Source organism: Punica granatum, chromosome 3 (assembly GCF_007655135.1).
Source record: "Punica granatum isolate Tunisia-2019 chromosome 3, ASM765513v2, whole genome shotgun sequence".
Taxonomy (NCBI): Eukaryota; Viridiplantae; Streptophyta; class Magnoliopsida; order Myrtales; family Lythraceae; genus Punica; species Punica granatum.
In genome coordinates this window covers 31,292,903-31,317,860 of record NC_045129.1, presented here as the reverse complement: position 1 = coordinate 31,317,860, position 24,958 = coordinate 31,292,903, and the positions used below count along the sequence as shown (strand labels likewise).

At 36.6% G+C, this 24,958-nt stretch overlaps 2 protein-coding genes across 2 annotated transcripts; both read left to right on the top strand.

The window, feature by feature from the left end:
- Nucleotides 1-16,937: 16,937 nt before the first annotated feature.
- On the top strand, nt 16,938-23,363 carry LOC116201277. Its single transcript, XM_031532446.1, has 18 exons — nt 16,938-18,064; nt 18,150-18,236; nt 18,342-18,546; nt 18,640-18,922; nt 19,281-19,373; nt 19,669-19,750; nt 19,826-19,885; nt 19,975-20,027; nt 20,220-20,386; nt 20,739-20,949; nt 21,336-21,393; nt 21,524-21,580; nt 21,685-21,933; nt 22,174-22,238; nt 22,321-22,377; nt 22,456-22,549; nt 22,630-22,770; nt 22,857-23,363. Exons 1-18 carry the CDS (start codon nt 17,174-17,176, stop codon nt 22,971-22,973), a joined length of 2,970 nt encoding a protein of 989 aa, XP_031388306.1. The 5' UTR covers nt 16,938-17,173; the 3' UTR covers nt 22,974-23,363.
- Nucleotides 23,364-23,649: 286 nt separating this feature from the next.
- On the top strand, nt 23,650-24,919 carry LOC116201280 (cyclin-dependent kinases regulatory subunit 1-like). Its single transcript, XM_031532453.1, has 3 exons — nt 23,650-23,941; nt 24,032-24,092; nt 24,572-24,919. Exons 1-3 carry the CDS (start codon nt 23,889-23,891, stop codon nt 24,686-24,688), a joined length of 231 nt encoding a protein of 76 aa, XP_031388313.1. The 5' UTR covers nt 23,650-23,888; the 3' UTR covers nt 24,689-24,919.
- The last annotated feature ends 39 nt before the right edge of the window (nt 24,920-24,958 follow it).

Genomic DNA, 24,958 nt, shown 5'->3' with positions numbered 1-24,958 from the left:
CAGATTACAATTGTTCTTTTAGTTTCGTTGTGTCACTCTTTTATGCTCATCTAAACTTGACTATTTGAACAGTGAAAGCTTCTTTTGCCAAAGTAGCCCTACACCCTTACCCGGACCTAAGAACACTGTTGGACCTTGTGGCTTCTGAATTTCTACTTGAACACTCCAGGTAGAATCCTTCTCAATTCACCTAAACTTATGGGATGTGAAAAAATGAAGTCCTGATGCAATTCCAAATGATTCCAATTCTGGCATATCTCATAGTTAAATTAAAATTATGGTAGGAAACTTGTAGTTAAATTTCTCTTTCTTTTGAGCAGATAAGGAAAATCACAAAACTAGAGGGCTTATCAAGCACTTCTCTCCGGATGGTTTGAAAGATCCTGACATTGCCGGATTGATGGATTTGAGAAATAGATTCATGGATTATATATTAGTGGAGAGTAATTGAGGATGGCAAAAATTCAAACTTGGAAAATGCAGGGGTTTATACAATTGAACTACTCACGATTGCGAGAAAATGACTAGGGAAAGGCCAAAGGCAGACCGCATCACAACCTGTTCATCCAAACAAAGGAACATCAATTGCCCAAGTGGATGCTCTAGCTACATGACAACTTGTTTATTGAATTTCTATTAGACTTATATGATAAGTGGTAGTACCTAAGCCATATATTAACCCTTAGATATTCCCCTCCTTTTTCGATGTGGGATTTATCCCATTTTATTCCTCAACATTGTTCCCCAGTGCTTCATAGTGAACCACATCGATCACACCCTGGCCCCAGATACAAAACCGGACCATCTTGATCTCTTATGTAGCAAGTACTTGGTAATTGGTGGTCATCCATCCAAGTAGGTCGTCATCACAATATTTTGAAAAGAGAACTAGGACGAAAAAAGCTTGTATATCCAACTAGTCCTCATCCCATACCAGCTTATGGTCATTAGAGCCTTCAAACATTGCACTCCCATATTGTCCCTCAGAACCACATGGATAAGATAGAAGCCCACTTAGACCCCTGCTGCTCGATAAATAAACCTGCTGTATCTTCATGATACGAAAACACGGCATGGGGATGTTGAGGGCGGGGCTCAAGTGGTTGTCTTGAGAGTGCTTCTAGTCTTTCAGGAAAGCACTGTCAATGATGAACCCCATCTGGTGCGGTGGGTCGAAGTCGAATGGTGGCCCAAACATTAAGAGATTCAACAGTCCTGGAACATGTAAAAAACCTAAGGTAAGCCCGACGGCCAATCTCGATTGTTTTCCAATGTCCTGTACAGTGAGCATATCAATTTCTTCATGACATAATTCAAAGAATTCTCAATTTTCCTCTTAACTCGAAGTTTATTGCCTCGTGACCAATGATCGATGACCATTTCAGATTGGTTTAATTCTTAAATTGGTTGATACCTAAAGAGATTAGTTTTATTTACTTCATAAGGGAAGAAACAGAGTTCAAGTTTCATTTTTATTGGAAAACTGAGTTTAAAGTTAAACTGCAAATGTTTGATTGACTTCTAATAATTGTGATAAAAACTTGAACTGGTTGGAGATACACTAATGTGGCACAATAATGTATCAAATCAAGAAGAGGTGCTAAATATTTTTAAATATAATAAGATAATAATTAATTATTCCTAAGCTAGGAATTTGTTGATTACATATAATTGTTAATATATATTTTTTTCAGTGTATACCCTGGTATTCAGAAGCCCAATGAGATCTGACTAATCCAGTCGGGAGATCGACCATTAAAGGTTATTCTCCCTTCCAACAAGTGCGCTTTCCGGGATTCGAACTTGTGTTCTCCTCCTTACGGGGGTGAACTGCTTACCACCCAGCTAACACTTTTTGTATATTAATATGTGGAAGTGGCAGCTCGTTGTGTCCGTGGAATACTCAAATGGAAGCAAAATGAGTTGGGGACTTGAGAGGGGTTGGTCGCCGCATATCCCATGGAAGATGCGATCGCTACATCCTCATTGGAGAAGGAACCTTCCCCCTCACATCACTCACCAGCTTTGCTTTTCATCTCTTTTTTTAAGTAACATCACAAAGTGTTCTAAACTTATTGGTTAGGACTAATTTTTACTTGAACATCAACTTGGCCATGACCGTGATATATACTTCTAGTTAGTTTTGAGTCCTTGTGTGTGGATAAAATTCACCGATATAATTAAAAAACAAAGTTTATCATTTGCGTCACATCTCATTATTCGCTTTCATTCATTTATACTTCTCAGCTCCTTCTTTATTCTTACTTATTTATATTGGCTTCCATCTATGCTCACTAGCCATTATTTCTCGATACATACTATTTGACATGCATAGATAAGTTGTCACCTCCGTTGAACCGGCCCTTCAACCCCGGGCTATATGACTTGATGTGGGGGTTTTGGTCAGCTTGGCGGGGGTGGCCTTTTGTGTCTTATACTATACTAAGGCTCCCGTTATCTCTGGCAAGTTTGGACCATGTTCAATGGCGGTCTCTAATGTAGGCCCACTATTTGTCACATAGGCACTACATCATCTAAAGAGAGATCGGAGAAAAAGAGACTCAGAACTCCAATGGTTGGTCTCTAATCGAATCTCCAACATAGTCCTACATTTTTATTTAAAAACAAAAAAGAGATGGGTGTGGGGCCCACTGCATGCCACGTGGCTAGACCATCAGACCCCACACCCATCTCTTTAAAAGAAAAAAAAGATAAAAGTTGTTGCATGCAACAACAACGGACATGGGTGCCACTTGGCAACCCATGATTGGGTCACTCTATAGAGGGAAACGTCCCTCTACAGTGCGATGTGTCTCTACCAAGGCCACGTGGCGATAGAGTCGCCTAAAAGACCATGTTCAATGGTAGTCTCTCAATGGGTCTCTAATGTGGGTGCATTATCTACCATATAAGTGCCACATCATCCAAATAAAGATAGGAGAAAAAGAGAGGCTTGTAACTCTAATGATCAGTCTTTGATCGAGTCTCCAATGTGATCCCACACCTTTTTTTTTAAAAAAAAAAAGGAAAAAGTAATTATGTGGTTAGGTGCATGCTATGTGGCTAAAGCAACAGGTCACACACGGCAAATCTCTTTAAAAAAAATCAACGTGGGTTGGTTTAAGCGATTCGACGCTTATTCAACTTAAGTAAAATCTCGAATTTAAGTCCTTGTGAATGCAGAAAATTCACACTATGAGAGCTTTACCACTTAGTGGGCCAACTAAGCTCCACTGGATTAGTCGGAATCAAATTAAGTTTATGGATTCTAGGGTTTACACTAAAAAAAGAAGAAGATAGAAGTTTATGCATGTAGTACCAGACATGAGCGGCACATGGTGGCCCCTAATTGGGTCGCTTTGCATAGGGAGACATCCCTCTCGAGCGCGTTTCTCGGCCAGTGGCACGTCTCTCTCGGGCTCATCTCTCCTACGACCACGTGGCGAGAGAGATGCCACGAGAGACACCATTGCTCATGGTCTAAGACCATGTTCAATGTTGGTCTCTCATTGAGTCTATAATGTAAGCCCACTATATGCAAGATAAGCGTCACATCATTCGAAAAGAGACTGAATAAAAAGAGAGATTTAGAACTCCAATGATCGGTCTTTGATGAGTCTCCTACGTGGTCCCATAGTTTTTTTAAAATAATTGTGTGGCCCGCTGCATTCTACGTAGCAAGAGCAGTGGGCCCCACCCGGCTCATCTCTTATAAATAAATAAAAAAAAAAAGATAAAAGTTGTTGCATGCAGCAGCAACAACAGAAGACGTGAATGGCACATGGCGGCCCATGATTGGGTTGCTCTACAGAGGGAGATGTCCTTTGCAGAGCCGTCCCTCTACAGAGCGATGCATCTCTTATCTAGTGATGCGTCTCTTAGGGCCATGTGACAAAAGAAACACCCCAAGAGGATAGGACATGATCTAAGGTCATAATCATTTCATCAAGAAACTATGAAGTTGCACGTGGTTGAGATCGCGAAATCTTCATGGATGGAGTGTGCAAATCAAGACCTTGGCCTCCTTGTGCATGGCTGATGGGGTAAGTTTGTTTCTCTTCCCCACGGGGCAACCTTAATCCTTTGGCATTGTACTTTTGTGAAGAGGCGGGAATGAGATTCGAGCATTGATAGTGAGGGAGTCGGATGGGTAAAAGGGTACCGGACGAGTCGGAATATAAGTTATTTGGCATGTAGCGAGAGTTCGAGCCTACTATTCATCCACGAGTACACCACATTACCCTTCTGTTTAATTTTTACGAAAAATTTGACACCATGATATAATTGACACTACACCCTAAACAATGTGCTTATAGTGTAATTTTAAAAAATTATGATAAAATTGACACAAAAGTAAAAAAGTTGTGTTATGATTGACACTACACCCTAAGTCAGGCGCTATATAGTGTAATTTTAAAAAACTATGATAAATTTGACACAAAAGTAAAAAATTATGCTATAACATATATTTTTCCCTTACTAAAATATCTAATATTCTCTGCAACAAATCAAAGGGTTCCTCATCAAATGCCATGGGCGCTCCTTACCATCTGGACGCCGATACTCGTAATTTTCTTAGCATTTTAGAGAATAAATTATACCAGTTCAAGTCAACTTAATTTCACTGTATAATCCGCTCAACAATGAGAAAATCCTCCTTCCAAAGCTTACGGCTGGGTTGCCTGAGGTTGTAAACTTCCGAGAAGACTGCCAAGATTATCTCTATCAATCTTCTACAGGTCCCAATGGAGTTTACTAAAGGTAGACATTAGAGACGGCTTTGTTAACATAGTCGTCCTGTCACAAAGTCCCGCTTCAGGTCTTTATTGGGTTTGCTGGGCAGTCTTGCTCTCTGATATAAGACTGAGGAGATTAGCTTTTTGTAGATTGGGAGATGAATCATGGAATGTCATTGAAGAGGATGAACCGTGTGAGTACAGCAATCCAATCTTTCATAAGGAGAAACTATATGCATTAGATTCAACTTGAAGAATTCATCCGTGACCTCAACTTTCCTCGACAAATAATTGAGATTCGGCTACGAGTATTGAAATTCCATTTGGTTTATACTGGATTGAGCCCATTTCTACTTAAAAACTCGAGCTAATAAGTGATGGTACTCAATTCTCACATAAACTCATGAATATTCATTCATTTTTTCCATGTGGGATGAAGGAGATTGCAAGTTCGAGCACTAGGAAACTCACTTGGTAGGAGAGAAAATAACATTTAATACTCAATATCTGGAAATTGCAAAAGCAACGTGTCCAATAATTTTTATCCACAGAAAAAAAAGCTAAAAGAAATTAAAGAGCAAGAAGAAACGAAAGATGGCTTTCGTCCAACTTTTTTTGGTAAATTTCGACAACACTACCTATAATTTGTGAAATGACCAGATACACCACTCCTTTCAAAAATTACACACAGACCGTCTCTCTTTTCGCTGACGTGGCACCAAGAGAACATTCACTTTGTCACGTGAATTCTATGTCATGGAACTGTACAAACCGACTTGTTACATGATTTCTATAACCAAACCAAATTTGAATCGATTCAAGGAAATAAAAAAATAGAAATCAGCAAAAGGAGGGGTGATGTATGGTTAATTTTTAAAGGAGGGGATATCGGCTATTTCACAAATTATAGGAAGTATTGTCGAAATTTCCCCTACTGTTTTCGATAGGTGGTTTTCATCTGACTTTTACTTTTCAAAAAATCCATAGTGAAAATAATTTAAATTAATGATAGCAACTTAATTAAGGTTACAATGGTAATTATAATTTACATAACTACCCAATTTTCTTCTATATTTCTCTCCCACTCCCTCTTTCCTCTCTCTCTCTCTCTCTCTCATCCTATTAAATTTTGCATTATTTTATCATAGATGATGTAATGTAATGGTGCACGTCATCGCTAGGTAACCAAGAGGTTCCATGTTCAATACTCAGTGGGACTATCTGTACCAATTCATTAATTATTAGGATTTATATTATATTATATTAAACTCATAGACCTCCATTGTAACTGAAAAAAATTCATTCTTTTTTCTCATTATTTTCTTTTCTTTTTCCATTATAATCTATTAGGAAAGGAAAAAAAATAACTTGGCTTTGGCTGATTTTACAATTTATTTCATTACTAATATTTGTATGATAATCTTAAAAATACAAAGCAGCCAAAAATTTGAAAGGTACATTTATTGCCTCGCGTAATGCGAGCACGCACTCTAGTTTTACCAAAACTTCACGGTATATTTCCCATTGAGCTTCAGAATTATTCACTTTCGCAATTAGAATTGGTTCTCTCATGTGACATATTGATATTTCATTAATGAGCTCAGACAATGATAATATTTGTGCACTCCCACATATACAAATAGCGGTTATTTGAATAACGTACATTCTCATTGTGTCATTAATTAAGCAGTTAATTATCATCACCTTGAATACATCTCCTTTAGAAAAGAGTTATCTGTACCATGATCCATGTATATTGTACTGAAACTAAAATTACAAGAGCATACAAGTTATCTAAGACCTTTTTATGTATTGGGACTTCCATAATTAACTGCTTTGCAATAGCAAAGAAAATGCACTGTACACGAAACATCTGGTTCTTGATTCTTTACAAGTTGGGAAAAATTACACCGTACATGTTGCAGCTTTGTTGCATTTTTCACGCTGCAACACAAATCGATTTAATTTCACCATACAGCATGAAAAAAGAAAATTTTGTAATGACATAGTACGCCATTTATATTCCGTCAAAAGAGGAGGTAGAGCTAACAAGGTGGCCTTTTTTAGGGGAGTTTTGCAAATAAAATAACTTCTAGAGTCCAAAACAAATTAAAATAAAATAAAATAAATATAAAATATAGAAAATAACAGAAAAATCCCAACTGGATCTAGGAAGGCGGTAAGGGCACCTCCACTTGCTACCCAGCCAACTATCGAGGTCGCCGGTGTGGTCTGAGCCAGTCGGCGACCTCGATTGGGGGTGGGGTGGCTGGCAGAGTGCCCCACTCTCTTATCCTCTCTTCCTCGAGCTACTATTGAACTCCTTCTGCTGCCACTTCTCACCTTTTTAATTTTTTTTTCCCTTGTAGGTTGTTGCGCCACTGCTGCTGTTGTTCGGTTACTCTCGGAGCTCCCTAAGCTACTCCCTGAGCTCCTCGTCCTGTTTGTGCCCGTGAAAAAGAAGAAGAAGAAGAATAAAAAAAGGGAGGAGGCTCAGGTCACATGTGTCGTCATTTTGTTGGTTAACTCACAAATGACACAGCATCATTACGCCCTTAACTTTCCAATATCAAAGAATTATGACAGGACACGGAAACATCCAATTCTTGATTTAAAACTATGTTCTTTTAATAAATATATATATATAAGAGTATAGTACTATATTGTTATATGGCAATTTCAACAAAAGTATTCATAACATTATTTGAATGTGCGTTAATTCTGGAAGAGACTCACGTGTTTTTTCAGAGTCAATTCTTTTTATCAGAAATAAAAGCCAATGCAAATTAAAGGTAGGAGGAAACACAAGTTTCAAATTTGTCTATTATGCGGCAATTTCATAAGAAAGAAAGAATGCTTTTATGATTTATCTTGTTTTCTTTAAGAAAAAATCAAATAACTAGTCCCATGCTCATGCATTGTGTGAACCCTTACTTTTCTTTTATAGATTTTTCCTTGTAAATTATTTTTAGGAATAGCTTGTATAATGATATTTATAGTTTATATTGTCCGATAGAAGAAATGTCCTCTTTATATAATATAAGGACATGAACGTTCGATCAATTAAATGCTCCTAAAATTTCCGAAAATCTAATGTGGTGCATTTTGCTTGAACGAATGGAGTCTCCTAATCAAAGAAATTGGGGATCCTACTCTGGCATGATCCCTGCATATTACGTTAAAACTTATAATACGAGAACATACAAGGTATCTAAGATCTTTTCGAATTTTTGGGGTTCCACCTTTAATTGCTTTTCCAATGGCAAAGAACCATGATTGTGTTGGGCCGGTTTCTCTTAAGAGCAGCCCAAACCTGTGTGCATTTATTTTCACATGGATGGTTGTCGGGTTTAAACCCATGAACAATTTTGGAGATCACCCACATCGAAGGAGTTATTAGGGCAACATATCTGCTGATTTTCGTGTAGCAGCAGCAGGGAGACGTTCAGCAAAACAGAAGCAGTGCAGATCGGCTGTGACAGTTTCAGAAAAACACTGTTCTAAATTCGTTCACCGTTGGATCGAGCTCAGCATTTGAGTGAATGTTCCGGACTCATGTTCTTCAATCTGAATGGTAGAGACCAGAAAAGGAGACCTACTGCCTACGTCTTAAGTCTCATTATTTTGCCCTCTATTTTAGTGAAATCCTTTCAACTCAAGTGCTAATTTATATTGATTAGTTGCAAGGTTGTCAGAATCGCGATTCTACCTAGAATCGGTTGAGGGTCGTGGAATCGTGAATCGTAAAATCGAATCGTGAATCGTAAGATTCTACCTATAATTAAAAAAAAAGCATATATATATATACACACATCAAATCTCATGTCAAAAATAGTAGAAGTAAACATCAAATGATAAATCTTGTTGCTTTCTATTTCGTTCGTCAAAATCAGATGGTACTTAGTCTTCACAAGAGCGCGCTCCCACTATAACAACCTCAAATGAAAAAAAAAATTCGGTGATAAACCTCAAATGAAAATTGATATAGTACCGTGTTCGCGGATCTTATAGGCGAAGTTATTTTTTCTCCCTAACTTCTTCTTGGTCTATTCCTTCTTGGAATCATCTTTGCATCTAAAAAAGTCGAAAAAATTTCAGCCTAAATCATCTCAAACCATACGACAATCAGGAATTGGCCGGAACTCAATTCGAAGCAGTTCTAGAAACTTTCCAAGTCCCTATCACTTACAGTCAGGAGACAAATTTTAAACTTTTTATAAAATAAGAGAACCGATGAGCAATACTGTTGCACAATGAGAGAGATAAGGGGGAGAGGGAGGGGGCATATGACTGTGGGTTGAAACTAGAATCGTAGAATCGGTCTGATTCTACGATTCTGCGATTCGAATCGCGATTCAGTTACGATTCTACCTTTCCGATTCATGCTATAGAATCGGAATCGGTAACCACCCCTTGAATCGTAGAATCGTAAGATTCTACGATTCGAATCGCAATTCTAACAACCATGATTAGTTGTGGTTGCCAAGAATTTGATTCTTGATGAGTGTTGAGCCCAATGAGTGGTTGTATGCCTCTAGTTGTTGATTGCTAGAGAAGAGCTCCTTGTGTATTCCCGTTATCGGATGATAGCAGAAGATTTGTGGGAGCTCTCGGGCCGTGATTTTACTCCTCACACCCAGGAGGTTTTCATGTTAAATCTCATTGCCGTTTTTGTTATTGTACCACTGCAAATTGATTAGGGTTTCTCTACTTGATTGATTTCCTAAAGGTTGATAGAAAAAGCAATAGGTCAGCCGTGTTGGTTTTCGTTGTCCCGTTCAACAAACTGTACATGAAAACATCCAATCCATCCATACATATAAGTAAAATTGTATCATATTGTAATAAATACTCTCTCATTAATAGAAAAAATTATTTGTATAATATAATATATTAAAAATTTAAGAGAATTGATTTAATAAAATCAAACCCAATATCTTTTCAGCTTATTAGAAAAGACCCAATTCAAAAATTAAGTGGCAATTAATTATACTAAAAATTAATTATTTAATTAGATATTAACCTAATTTCTATTATTATAAGGGTAAATTATTGTAATATATGAAATTATGGTAATATAAAAAAATAAAAAATAAATGCCGTCATCAAATTTTGTACTTCAAAAAAATGTAATCAGTTTTTGTGAATATTTATAAAAATATGTAAATTATAAAATTATTAGATAAACATATAATGCCTTGAGACCATTAGTTGGAAAATATTTATAGAATCATTGAAAATTAGTCTAATTTTATTAAATGATTATAGAATGAAACTTCAAATTAATTTCGAGTATATTTTATTATAAAGGTAAATTTATTGAATATAAAAAGCAAAAATTATATATTTGAAATAAGAATGTCATCAAATTTTGTATTTAAAAAGTACGTAACCAATTTTGTTTGAATATATTTACAAAAATATGCATATTATACATTGAACGATTAAATAAATATATAAAGCATTGAGACCATTAGTTAAAAAATATTTATCAAACCATTCAAAATTAGTCTAATTTTATTAATTCATTATCGAATGAAACTTCAAATTAACTTTCAACATATTTTATTGTGTTAAAGAGCAAATACATGTTTCAAAAATGTTAAAAAAATGTTATAAGAAAGGATATATATATTTGTGTATGTGTGTTAAAATGATCATATATATAAAATACCAAATGATATAAACACTACAAAAAAATTGATGATATATGGAATTTCTAAAATTATCATGATCCTATAGAAGAATAAATATATAACATAATTCTATTAATTGATATAAAATAAAATAAAATATAAAGATAAGGATGTTATAAACAGTGTTTTAAAAATAAAAATTTATATTCTATTTACAAAACTTAATATATGTGATAAATTTATAGTAGCGGTTAATTTAAAAATGTGATGCACGTTAATTGAATGGAAATTATTATTGTAATAAGTTTTTATTAAAAAATTAATGAATATTATTATTTATATATTAAAATTAAAAGTTGAAAATTATTATTATTATTTTTTATAAGATAATTCATGTTTAAAAATATATATAATCACAATAAAAATGATAGAGAAATATATGAATATGAACCTTGCAACACACGGGAAAAAAAACTAGTTCTCGATTTAAAATTTGTTTTTTTAAAATGTATAGAAATACTATATTGTTATATGGCAGTTCATAACATTGTTTGAAAGCACATTAATTCTATAAGGTACTCACGTGTTTCTTCAGAGTCAGTTATGATTACCAAAATTAAAGCTAATGGAAATCAAGGGTAGGAGGAAACGCAAGTTTCAAATTTGTCTATGATGCGGCAATTTGAGAAGAAAGAAAGATTGCTTTTATGATTTATCTTCTTTTACTTAAAAAAAAATCATAAAACTATTCCAATGGAAATTAGGGTAAGATGAAATACTTGTTTTAAATTTGTCTATTATGCGGCAATTTTGCACCTCAACGAGGGCTGAGGTAGGAGGTGGAGATTGGGTCATTGGAATTTAGCGCCTATCTTTTTTTCTTTTTTTTTTCAAATCATTGATGGACTTTTTTGTCTCTAAAAAATATCACATGCCACGCATGTAATACGTTTTGACGGGAAAAGTGATCGAAGGAAGCAAAGTGCTCATTCTTCAAGGCGATCGGGGGGCATTATGCAAAATTTAAAAAGTTAGGAAGCACTTCCCTACTAGCCCCTATGATCAAGGGCAAATTACACTTTACTCTTTTAAATAAGGATAAATTGCATTGGTGTTCCAAAATATTTTACAAATATTTCATTATGGTTTAAAAAGTTTTTTTCGCTACATAATGGTACAAAATGTTTCAAAGTTGTTTCATGATGGTACAAATCATCAACTCGAGCTTGACGCCGTCAAGCCGATGCTGACGGGGCTACTACGTGTCACCTCCTTGCTGACGTAGTCAAAAAATTTAAAATAATTCTAAAAATTTTAAAATTTTAAAAATTTTAAAAATAATGTTAAACTTTTAATTTAAAATTTAAATTTAAAATTTAAAATTTAAAATAAAATTTTATTATTTTAAATTTAAAATAATTTTAATATTAAATTTAAAATAATTTAATATAAATTTTAAATTTTAAATTTTTTATAAAATTTTATAAATTTTATAAAATTATTTTTAAAAATAAAAATTATTTAAATTTTAAATTTTTTAAAAATAATTTTAAAATTTTCAAAAGTTTAAAATAATTTTTTATTTTTTTCTAAATTTTTACTCTTTTTTATTTTTTATTATTTTTTGTATTTTTTAAAAAATTTTAAAAAATTTAAATTTTTTAAAAATATTTTTTATTTTTTTCAAAATTTTTACTCTTTTTTGTATTTTTTTAATTATTTTTTGTTTTTTTGGATTTTTTAAAATTTTATTTTATCTTAAATGACGTTGCACACTATGATTGGTTCCACGTAACAAAAGTGACACATATGACTCACCACGTCAGCAAAATGTTAATGGCGTTAGGACCAATTGACGGTTTGTACTATCATAAAATAACTTTGAAAATTTTGTACCATCATGAAGGGAAAAAAACTTTTTGGACCATAATGAAACATTTGTAAAACATTTTGGACCACCAGTGCAATTTACCCTTTAAATAAAATAGAAAAGGCCTTGAAGAAAAAAAATCCAAAAGTAAATGGTTTAAATCGATTCAATTTTTCCTTTTTTTATTTTACAGCTTGAATTTCAGTAAATTATAAATTTCTTAGGTTAGGAACCATGAATGATGAAACAAATTACAAAAACTTGTTCAAATTACATCACATTATATAAAACAATTAAAGCTGGTACGTAAGAAGCCAGGGACCCCCGTAATTCTTTTTTTTTAACAAAAAACTTTTTAATATTTTATAATTCTTTTATAATTAATTTTTTTTAATTCAAATATAGCTTTAATTGTAAATACAAAGCTTTTTTCCCGGTGTGCATCACCTATTATCCTGAAATTCAATGAGTCTTATATCTAAGCTCGATCATTTTTTCTTTTACGATATTCCAAATCTTTTTATCTAATTTAAGCATACGAACTTTTTTTTACGCTACCTTCTATCCAGCAAATTCAATTGGTCTGATTTATTTAAGTTCAGGCAAGGTGTGACTCACTAAGGGATGAATCTCTTGCGATCATAAAAATATTCGTTGATTACAAAACCTGCACTCGAGATTTTGCTTGAGAAAACAAGCATCGAATTACGTAAAATCAACCTACCTTGGTCAAAAACCCTATTTGAATTTATCACCGAATTTAAGTCATATATTTTTATTTGTGACTTTAAAAAATGTCCTTACTTTTTCAATGAAACGTACGATTATAACTGTAACAACGAGATGCTTTCAATAAATATCGAATCCCTACTGCAAGTAAAGTTCGTCCACTCAAAATTAACGAACCACTTAAGACCTTTTATATTTCGATCACCATTTTCTAACAAAAAATATTGATAATTCAAATTAAGATTAGCCGGAAGTAATGTTGAATTTTACACATTATGAAACAATAATTAGCACAATACTTATTGAAAATCTAGATTATTTACTATCATCAAGAGTTTGTAATTTTTAAATATAAGTAATTTTATCATTAGTTTAATAACAATGAATATTATTACACAAGCTACTATGATAGACCATAAAATTGATCAAAAAATTTCTTGACCTGCGGCATCGCTCAAGTATCTGACGCTAATACTAATAACATTATACTACTTTTTGTATAAATTTATTTAATAATTTATTTTGATGACTGAGTGATTAGGTTTTGCCCGACTAATCTTAGGCCTTCGTGAACCCTGATAACGCATGGGATAAATAATCACGCAAAGGGAACTCCGGTGGCTCCAAGGAGTTTCGAATTCAGGATCGGATGGATATATGAACTCTTTCTTAACCACTAGTCAAAACTTCTTAGGATTAATTTATTTAATCATGTTAGTATTACAAAGTATTGTTAATTTTTTTAAGGTTGTTCATTTAAAATAGGAAAGATTACATATTTTTCGACTCATTTTACCAAAACTCTGCATTTTATTTCCTAATCATCTGGACCATTAATCGCTTACACAATTAAAATCGACTTGTTTCCATGTAGTGAAAATATTTAGTTTTTAATGTGCTCAGAAAATGATAATGTTTAATGTGCTGACAGCTGTCGATACAACATCTGCATAATGTACTTGTTTATTTCATCATTTATGGAATGAATTATTATAGTAATCAATTTAATTTGCTTAGAAAAAGATAATATTTACACATTGACAATTATCGGTACAACGGTCATTTGTATAATGTACTTGTATATTTTGTCAATATATGGTGAATTATCATCATAATCATACGTTTTTTGATAATATCATAATTGATAAAATTTACGCGTCGACAACTGTTAATGCAACGGCCATCAAGATAATATACTTGTTCATTTTGTGCTTATGAGGTAAGTTATTAACCTGATGCAAGGATATTCTGGAATAAACCTAATATTACAAAAAAAATGTATATTTTTTGTAAAATTATAATTAAAATCATTCATTTTTTGGTTTTGAATTTTTGAGAAAATAAATATTAAATATATAACTAGCAGGTCAACAATGCTGGGCGACTCAACGCGCCACGGAAGTCGAGTGAGGGAACATCCTTTTCCCCGATGCGGCTATGCTCAGTAAAAGCTGGAAGCAAATCCCATGGAAACGTGGCAATTTCCTATTGGCTGCAATTTTCGTTGCCCGAGCCGCGAAAATTCGCGCCGTTTAATTCAATTTTTGGAAGGGAAAATAATAAAAGGAAGACGACACAAAACCAACAGAAAGGAAAGGGAAGGGCTTACTCTGTATCCGTAATCAATTTGTCCAACGTTTGACACTGTTGCCCTTGTCTATTTCCAATTCCCCCTCCAACTTCGTGAAATAGTGGTAATGGGCTCCAGCTTTTTCTTAATTATCCACATGGCCCTTCTCGATAAATTTGCTTCATTTGCACCCCTTCACATGCTTTTAATAATATATAGGGGCGTGCACGGATACCGAGTATACTTGAAATCGGTCGGAACCTATCCGTTAGAGTAGAGTTCGGGTAGCTCGTACTGAAAATATGGTAAAGTTCGGATACTAAAATAAGGAATCGGTGAAAATCGATTTCGAGTCCTACATATAATGTATTTAGAACCGGTACTTCGGAATTGGATGATAGTTACTAATTAAAAAAAAAGTTCCTGAATGAATGAACTCTGAAACTAAACTAAAGGTAAACCTAATCTCCTCTCCATTCCCTTTCTCCTCTCTCTGTCTCTTCTCTAATATTCACTTTCTTGATTTCTCTCAATTCAGGCGTCTCCGACCATCTAATCTCCATCTACTCTCTCTCTCGCTCTCTGTTTTCGACTTTTGTCTTGCTATTGCTCCGTCCCCTACTCCAAGCCAGAGACTCCCTTTTGTCTCCACCAGGGTAAAGTTTCTTTTTTTGTTGATTTTTCGTTTTCTTATGTCTTGGTGAACGGCCGATGGAAAACCCAATAAAGTAATTGGGTCTTGGTTAGATATAAGGGCGGATTTATAAACCAGAGAGGTTAGGGTATACTTATTGAGCTAAAGATCAACAAGGATGAAATACAACTAAATAATAGTTCAGACTTCAGAGCTTCCAAAATCTTCATTTCCATTTCAAGTTGATTTCAAATTGGTACTTCTCATCATAATTTGTAGGGCATAATTGAAGATTTTTAGTATTCCACACACTCATGTGCAACAAAAAGGAAAAGAAATAAACCAGTTACAAAAAAAAAGTCTTTTCTGCCTTAGAAAACTCTCGAACTTATTGGACGATGAAATTCATTTTTTTGCCACAATTAATCTCATTTACTTACATATTTTTTTACTGTAAAACACGAGAAGTTTTGGCTTGAACTGTGATTGTTGTTTTGTCTAGTTCAATATTACCACAAACTCCAATATGATACCCGAAACTTGTGGTATAATATAGGTTCTGGTTCCAGGATTTAACAGGGTAGAGTTCGGTTTCAAAATATTGGAACATGTCCTTTATATGGTAGGTCCAGATATCTCGAAAAAAATATGGTGCCTCATAATCGATCACCCCTAATAATATCGTATCTGGTTGATCGTTTCAAGTAAACCCCCTCAAAAGGAAGTGTAAGATTACTAAGTGTATTGTTTTATTTGAGAGTACTGTTATTTCCTTCGATTAATGTGTCAACAAGTCTGTCGAAAGCAGACACAATGTCATTGACTGTAAATAATTAGAAAGCCAGGGGCAAGCATCACATGTGAGGAGTTCGAAGGCTATCGGAGGAAACAATTTGCTAGAAAAAGACATTTTTGTTTATTTAAATGAGAGCAAATGTTTAAATTTTGATTTTGAAAATCACGAAAATATTTCAATTTTTTCTCCCAAATTAAGCTAGATATTCAATTTGATCTACTGAGATAATACATCCCATGTGCCATTCCTTAACACTATGAAAGTATCAAATTATCTTTTTAATAGGAATAACTTCTTTGGGATTTGAATTCTACTAGTTTTTTCATTACAATTAATTTTGGGAAGGTGTTTGGGATTGGACTTTACGAACAATGAAAATTAAAAAGGTGAAAAAAGAAATTGCATGCACAAGATATGCGGTTCATGATAACTCTGTCTCCTTTGTACATAGAAAATTTAATCGTCAATGAGATTGCCATACTGAATTATAAGGGTTTCACAACAAATATATCCCACCTATTAGGCGTTCTCAATTTTATATATACAGTATCGATTCTCTCTTAACTTGAAATGTCCATATTTCATCACTACACATGATATGTTTAGATACAATATATTTCTCAGTATATAATTTTTTTAAAAAAATATATAGATTTGAATTCAGAAAGCAAAACAAAATCGGATGCAAATTAAAAAAATCGAGTCTGTTATCTCAAAGGATGAAACGGTTGATTGAGTTAAAATCTCCATGTGGTCATATCTTTACTTACCAATAAGAAAAATGTCGTGACATCTTTACACTTGACGGGGACTTCAACAATATTGCTAAAAATATGAGGGACTGGAACTGCAAACACCAGATGGGAGAATGGTGTGAACGGGGCACAGGGGTATCTTCGGTATTCTACACTGCGGGGCCATCTGTCCCTCTGCTCCGAGTTCTTTCCTTCCCCTTCCCATCCTCTGTTTTTTCTTCTCCGAAGAAACCGACCTTCAGCCTTCTCCTTTCCCTCCGTTCAATCCCCCTCTGATTCGAAACCCTACCTTTCCGTCTTAACCTCAAATCTGAACTCCCGGCAACCTAATTCGTTTAAGGTTATCGGTTTTGCTCGGAGCTGACAACAATTGATTGTGGGCACACCCTTTTTGGGCCGTGTGCATCTGTCTTCTTGATTTTCGTCTGTCTTTTAGCCGGCGCTTTCATGGCGAATGGTACGGACTCGGAGGAGTTCGTGGTTCTTTCAAACGTCCGTCCGGGGCTGAAGCGCGAGTTGGCCTTCGCTCTGAAGGCGCAGTCTGAGATCTGCGGGGATTCACTGGGTCGGACCCGGTCGAGGAGGGCGCAGGGCGATGGTCTCACTAGTCCGGTCTCCTCGGGTCTCTGCAACAAGCGTTTGAAGAAATCTTCTGATGGTCCGGGGGAGGACAATGGTGATTCGGAGAAATTAGGTTTGGGGGCCGGGAAAGTCCTTGAGGGTGAGAATGTGGCAACTGGCGATTTGGAGGATGTGGAGGGAGAGAAATCAGTGGGAGGCGCCGTGGATTTGATGAGCGAAGAGGAAGCTAAGAGCGATGTGGTTGATCTCGAGGACGAGCCCGACAGAGCTCATGAAGATTTGTCTAGTGAAAAGGCTGCGATGGATGCCGATGTGGGCGGGTTTGAAACGGGCCATTCAGGTGAAGAAAGGCCTTGTGAGGCAGTGACGATTGTTTTCAGTGGGAATGATGGAGTTGTAGAGAAGGAGAGCCATTTGAGGAAGAACCCAGTCATTGCCGATGAAGATAACAAAGAGTCTGTCCTGTCGGAGAAGCCTTCTAGACGGTTCACTCGGTCTGTGTTGAAAGCAAAGGTGGAGGAGGTGGAAAAATCTGCTTCAAAAAGAAAAGGAAGATCGGCATCTTCGAAGACAGCTGGGAATGGCGATGACAATAAACTCGGTAATGTGGTCAGTCCATCAGGGGCAATCGCGACAAAGCTAGAGATGAAAATGTCGAAGAAGATTGGATTGAGGCATCCCTTTGTCGCATTGAAAGACTTTCTGGAAACTGGTTTACTTGAGGGATTCCATGTGAAGTACACCCGGAGTTCAAGGGTAAATTAGCCTATGCCATGTATTTTCTCAACTAGTTTGGCCGCTTGATTCTCTCGGTTTTTGATTTGTCAGTAGCTCTTTGCAGGGCTTGCTGCAAGGACGAACAGGTCTTCAAGGAGTCATAAAAGGGTCTGGGATTTTGTGCTCTTGTGACAAGTGCAAAGGGGTTCAAGTAAGCATTTTAGTTCATCCCCATAGACAGATCAATCTCAATTTTGCCTGCTCATTTAGTTGACTTTGCTCTTAGGTAAATGAATGTTTCTGTCTTTTCATCCAGGTTGTCTCACCGACTATATTTGAGCTGCATGCTGGTAGTTCAAATAAACGACCACCTGAGTACATTTTCCTGGAAAATGGAAGAACCCTCCGTGATGTGATGAATGCAGTCAAGGATTCTCCACTGGAAACGGTGGAGGAGGCTGTACAAGCTGTCCTTGGTACCTCATCCATTAACAAGTGCACCATTTGTATAAATTGCAAAGGTTGGTAAGAAAATTTTCTGTCTACATTGCATGTGCAAATCTGTCTTTTCCTTGGGGCATAATGCTAAAAGTTTATCATTGTTATGTTTTCAGGACCTATAACAGAAGTTGAGGGGGGGAAAACGACTCTACTATGTAAGATTTGTTTGGAATTGAGGGAATCTTATGCTTCCGCTTGGGAAGTCGCAGATACTACTGACCTATCAAAAGAGTTTGCATGTACTATTGACCATACAAAACGATCAGATGCTACTGACCAATCAACAAGAGCATTGGATACTGCTGATCAATCAACAAGAGCATTGGATACTGCTGACCAATCAACAGAAGTACCAGATAACACTGACCAATCAACAAAAGTACAGGACATAGAGTGGTATGACTAGATCCAAATCCACTCTGCACAATTTGTATTTCTCTGTTATTAGTGAATAGAAGTGGTTGCCTAATCGTGAAGTCAACGTGCTCTTGTTAGGATAGAGTAGAATGTGTGAACTTAGATTTGGCTTGTGGGTGGTGGATGGCTTCCATTTTGTTCTTCATTACATATTTGATGTCTACAATTTGCTATTGGATTTAGGATAGCACGATAAAATGAAGGTTAGTGGCACTCATTGAGTGCGAACATTGTTGCGTGCGGTTCTTCTGCTTCCTCTTCTGATATGATATTAATTTTTGTAGATACCCATTTCATGTCCTATATATGGTTTTCAGTTTTATTTTGACAATTTCAGGTCACCAGAGGCATACCTTGTGAGAAAATCTTCGGCAAGCACATCAAAGTATAGCTCGTCCCGGATCAAGAGTCATGGGAGGTTAACTAGAAAGTAGGTACTCTAAAACTTGCTTTGTATTATGATTATAATTTTTTATTTATGAAGTAGGTTTGTGAACTTCCACTGGGGGCTCCTAGTACTCTCGTCCTTGAATGTTGGATCTAATTCCTTTGTCCTAGTTTGTGTATTTCTTTTTATCACATTGCAGGACTCGCAATGACATCCACTTTTTTTTTTTAATGTACTGTTATGAATTTTCACAAAGAGACTCCTGCTCTGTTCTTTACTGTAGGATCTAATTTCTTTGTCCTAATTTTTTTTTTTGCTTTTTTATTCTGCTTTCTAGGGACTTGCGATTGCATAAACTAGTGTTTGAAGAAGATGTATTGCCTGATGGAACAGAAGTTTCATACTATGCTCAGGGAAAGGTAGTATGTTAAAAATTACCCAGATATCTTTGAGTTGAGTAGTCCCCTTTTCAATACATAAATGTTCTTCTGCAGAAAATGCTGGTTGGTTATAAGAGAGGATATGGAATCTACTGTACATGCTGTAAATCTGAGGTATTTTACCGACACTTACTAGAAATTTTGCTTTCCTTTATCAAAGCTATGACTAAGGTTGCATAATCTTCTGGATCATTTTTGAGCAGGTCAGCGCCTCACAGTTCGAAGCTCATGCTGGTTTTGCTTCACGCCGGAAGCCGTGAGTTTTCTATTTTAATTTTTGGTTATATATTTATGTATTTTAAGGACTGGCTGGCCCTGCATTTGGAGTTGTGCCTTGAATGTCTTAAAAATGAGGTCTACATTAGTTTGGGCCACCTGCTCTGAGATTGGAGGATTAATTAGAAGGAATTTTTTATTAATCATTCTTTTTGCCTCTTATCATCCGCAGTTATTTGAACATCTACACATCTAATGGGGTGTCCCTCCATGAACTGTCAGTCACTTTGGCAAAAACGCGGAGGTTGTCTATCACCGATAATGATGACTTGTGTTCCATATGTTCGGATGGAGGAGAGCTTCTATGTTGTGATACTTGTCCAAGGGCTTTTCACCTAGGTGAAGTACTGCCTCTGCACTACTAGTCTATATATAGCATTCTTTCTGCATCAATTATATATTTTCATATAACTGAATATGGCTCTACACTCCTTAAAGGAATGAGTCTAGTTTTAGCTTCATGGTTGGCTATGTCAGTAGTTATAATAACTATTAAATATTAGATCTTGACTGGGTCCTCCCACCCCCCCCCCCCCTCCCCCCCGTGCGTGTGCGTGTTTTTTTTTTTGTTTTGGGGGGGGGGGGATGTGGGTTTGTGATTTGATGCATATCTGGTTCTTCATGCTGGCCAAATAAGGAATTTAACTCTTGTTTTTTGGTTTCAAAAATTTAATCGGTCCATGATTTCCAGGGTGCATTCATCTGTCAAGACTCCCTACTGGTGGCTGGAACTGCAAACACTGCGAGAATATGTTCCAAAAGGAGAAATTTGTCGAGAGTAATGCCAATGCTTTGGCAGCTGGAAGGATTGCAGGAGCTGATGCAATTCAACAGATTACCAATCGATGCATTCGCATTGTCAAAACTCCAGAGACCGACTCTGGTGGATGTGCCTTATGCAGGTTTGTCTATGTTGATCTCTGTTTTACTTCTAATTGTATGATAAGAGAATTCATAGGGGAATGCCCCAATAGAGCAAGTATTCTGTCATAATTGTTCAAGTAAAATCTAAAATAGTAAGGTATTCAAGAGCCCCAGTAAATAAGCATATCTTGTCTCATGAAAGTTGCATCCGATATGTTTGATTGGAGCATTTTAGGTTGGAATTGCTGTTGCTTTTTATACCTGCAATAGCTGCCTACTGGAATTGGCGTTCTCCTGTTAACTAGTTCTTCTCAGCGAAACCTTATATCTTCGAGTTTTTGTATACTGGTGTATTTACTGGTTGCTGCAATAATGTGTTATTCTCATGGTCAATGTGAGTATTTTTTGTTGGAATGTTCTGCAGGGGCCATGGTTTTGCCAGGTCTGGATTTGGCCCTCGCACTGTAATAATTTGTGATCAGGTAACTCTTTTCTGCAGTTTTTCTTTGGTGAACCTTCTGCAGATTGCAGATGTATATTTCAGAGTAGATTCAATGATTTGTTTTGATCCCTGATTTGTTTTCTATACTGACTGTCCTTTTAATTTTCCAGTGCGAGAAGGAGTTTCATGTGGGCTGTCTGAGGGATCACAAAATAGCAAACTTAAAGGTGCAATAGCAGTTACTTCTTCTTCACCTTGTGCAATTGTTACCAATTTATCCGGTTTCTTTGTCTACCATGAAAAGAAAATGATAAAATTGTTGTTGCAACAGGAGTTGCCAGAAGGGAAGTGGTTCTGTTGCTCAGATTGCGAGCGAATCCATTCTGCATTGGAGAGTTATGTAGTTCGGGGAGACGAAAAGCTTCCGGACTCTCTTCTGGATGTTATAAGGATGAAGCTCGAGGAGAAGGGCTCGATGAGTTTATCCAATCTTGATATAAGATGGAGGGTCCTCAATGCAGAGATGGATTCTTCTGCTGAATCTAAACGGCTATTAGCTAAGAGTGTCTCTATCTTCCATGTGAGTAACTGTTAGGTAGTTCGGTAATTCATTTCCAGTCCCTGCGGCTTTTTTATCAGAGAAACCAGATACTGTAGGGACTGAACTTGTTGGCCTTATTTAGGTCTGTCTGGTTCTCATCATTGCCATGATCTGCTTGTAATTGCAGATTCCTTGTGTTTATGGTTACATTGTGTCGCTTTCTCAAAATTGCTCGAAGATGTTGGAAATGCTAACTGGCTCCATATTTGTGTTCTTTAGGAACGGTTTGATCCTATCACTGAATCAACTAATGGACAGGATCTCATTACAGCAATGGTCAATGGGTGAGAACATCATCTTGCATATCTTCGTTTTTGTATTCATCATCGGTCATTGGGTGAATTATTCCACACAATTTCATTTCAGGAAGAAATATAAGGGCCAGGAACTAAGTGGCATGTTCTGCATAATATTACTTCTTAAGTAAGTGGCATTTCTTGACAGGCTCGCTTTTCCATGTTATGGTCCATTTGGTAAGATACTAAACAGTGCCTTTTGCAGCCGAGAGGTCGTGTCAGCAGGGCTTCTTCGGGTTTTTGGGGGGGAGGTGGCAGAGCTTCCTCTAGTAGCAACCAGTTCTGATTGCCAAGGACTGGTAATCTTTTTTTCTCTATGATTTTCCTGCACTGCTGAGCTATTTCGAGGTTTGATTAATCAATAGGACTTCATGTGTAGGGTTACTTCCAGTCTCTGTTTGCTTGCATGGAGAGGCTTCTAGCTTCTTTCCATGTGAAGAAACTGGTGCTGCCTGCTGCCGAGGAAGCCGAATCTATATGGACCAAGAAGTTTGGGTTTGACAAGGTTACCCCTGAGGAGGTGTGTGAGATTGAACTATTCTTCTATTTGCCAGAAATATTCATGGCCATTGCTTCCTATTTGTTCACTTGTTCAAAATCTTGCAGCTGATGGAGTTACGAAAGAAGCACCATAATATGATGATCTTCCAGGGGACTTCGGTGTTGCAGAAATCTATTCCTGGACCCACGGTGGACAGCGGATCACAGAGAAAGGCTGAGTGATTGTTCCAGGCTAACTTTCTGTCGGGGAAGGGACCAGTGACTTTTGTTCCATTTTGTCTGCTTAGCGGGTCATGAGATGTACAGGGTAGACTAGACGCCTCATTTTGTACAGGATTTGGGACATGGCTTCTCGATCATTGCTTGGTTTTGGGAATTTTTGGGTGGTGAAGAGAAGGGATAGGAAAAGAGACTCCGAATAGTGAAAAGAAACATAGCGGAGCAGGGAAATTCAGGAGAAAACTGTTTATAATAGTTGCGTAGACGAGGGATTATTAGCAGTCGATACTGTGGAGCTTACATTTTGGCCAATGTCATGACCATATGTATTTGTTTTCTTCATTCAATTCGGTTTTTATGCTTTGCAAATGCATGCTGCTAGCCCTTCGAGAATTCTATAATCTCATCCCTTGAGTTCCTGTGATGTATATCATTCCTTCCCCAAGATAGCATTATGTTTGCAAATTGAGATGTGTTATGTTACAATAAGGATGAACGGAGATCGGTATGTCCACGAAAACCCGATCCTCTGATTCTAATTTTGACTGAAATTCGATACCCAATTTAGAGAGATCTTTCAAGTGCCAGAAAAGAAGAGGAGGGTCGGTGAGGTCAATGACGGAGCGGGAGGGATTGGCATTTTGAAATTCAAAGCCGCTCCAATATTGGCTCCTCCCAATCAAAAATTAAATTAAACGAACGAAATGTGCAGAGAAAATATATTTAAAAGAAAAAATGCTATAAATATATTTCGCAATCTGCCCCGATAAAATATTTTAATTAGACATCTGCCCCCGGCATTTAAACCCTGCATTCGATTTTAAATTCGGTCATCCTCCACAATCCCCTCTCAGTTTCATCATACGGATCGAGAACCCTCCGCCATTATTGATCAAGCGCCGGAGCTTTGCAGAGGAAATGGGTCAGATTCAATACTCCGAGAAGTACTCCGATGACACTCACGAGTACAGGTACTCCCTCTGCTTCTGCTTTCGCATTGGTGCCAGGATTCAATCCGTTAGTCGATGTTGATGCTTGCAAATCCTTCAATGCAACTGCAGGCATGTGGTTCTTCCCCCTGAAGTGGCGAAACTTCTCCCGAAGAATCGGCTCCTCTCTGAAGTAAGTCCGTCGTCGTTAGGGTTTCGATTCTATTGTCTTCGCATTGTTCTTTGATGCGGAATTCAAGCAGTTGAGTTGGAAAGGAAACACATTGTAGCCTGATTACGATCGATTAGTTCGATCTTTCGCATCTTTCATCATTTACGGGATCACATCATCGATGGAGTTGCTTTTTCGCGGCATGCCATGTAGTTACATCAACAGCCTTCGTCGTCGCACTATCATTTTGGTTGTGATACGAAGAAAACCGCTGGAACTTTTATAACCCGAAGAGGGGCCGTGGCGGGGTATATGTACATATATGCATACCTGCAATATGAGCCGTTTTAATGGAGTAGTAGTTCGTTTTGATTCCTAATGGTATCTATTTCTTCAGGGTATATTTACATGTGGCTATCTGCAATGCGAGCCGTTTTTAACGGAGTAGTCGTTTGTTTTGATTCCTAATGGTGTCTGTTTCTTTGATCTGATCATCGTAGAACGAATGGCGTGCGATTGGAGTCCAGCAGAGTCGAGGTTGGGTCCACTATGCAATCCATCGCCCCGAGCCGCACATTATGCTCTTCAAGAGGCCCTTGAACTACCAGCAGCAGTAGGGGAATATATCCATCCGATTTGTTTCCCGACTGCCCCACCTTGCCGTTGCAGGCTATGCTTTCTGTTTTCTGTATTTTCTGAATTCTGAAGTTTGTAACAATAACTCTTGAATGAGGTTGTGCAATTTGATTCCCCTCTTCGGGGAATTGCTACGATTTCATGGTTTCTTTCATATTTGATCAGTTATCCCGAGTTCTAATGGTTAATTCTGGTCATATGTTTACTGTTTCGAGATATGGATTCTAGCATTTCTAGTTAGCTAAAGTTCC

Excerpts from the sequence above, each read along its gene's own strand:
- LOC116201277 (XM_031532446.1), top strand. The coding sequence starts at position 17,174 with ATGGCGAATGGTACGGACTCGGAGGAGTTCGTGGTTCTTTCAAACGTC. Across the intron at positions 18,923-19,280 it reads AAAGTACAGGACATAGAGTG|GTCACCAGAGGCATACCTTG; the intron begins GTATGACTAGAT and ends TGACAATTTCAG. Across the intron at positions 22,239-22,320 it reads ATTACAGCAATGGTCAATGG|GAAGAAATATAAGGGCCAGG; the intron begins GTGAGAACATCA and ends ATTTCATTTCAG.
- LOC116201280 (XM_031532453.1), top strand. The coding sequence starts at position 23,889 with ATGGGTCAGATTCAATACTCCGAGAAGTACTCCGATGACACTCACGAG. Across the intron at positions 23,942-24,031 it reads GATGACACTCACGAGTACAG|GCATGTGGTTCTTCCCCCTG; the intron begins GTACTCCCTCTG and ends ATGCAACTGCAG. Across the intron at positions 24,093-24,571 it reads AGAATCGGCTCCTCTCTGAA|AACGAATGGCGTGCGATTGG; the intron begins GTAAGTCCGTCG and ends TGATCATCGTAG.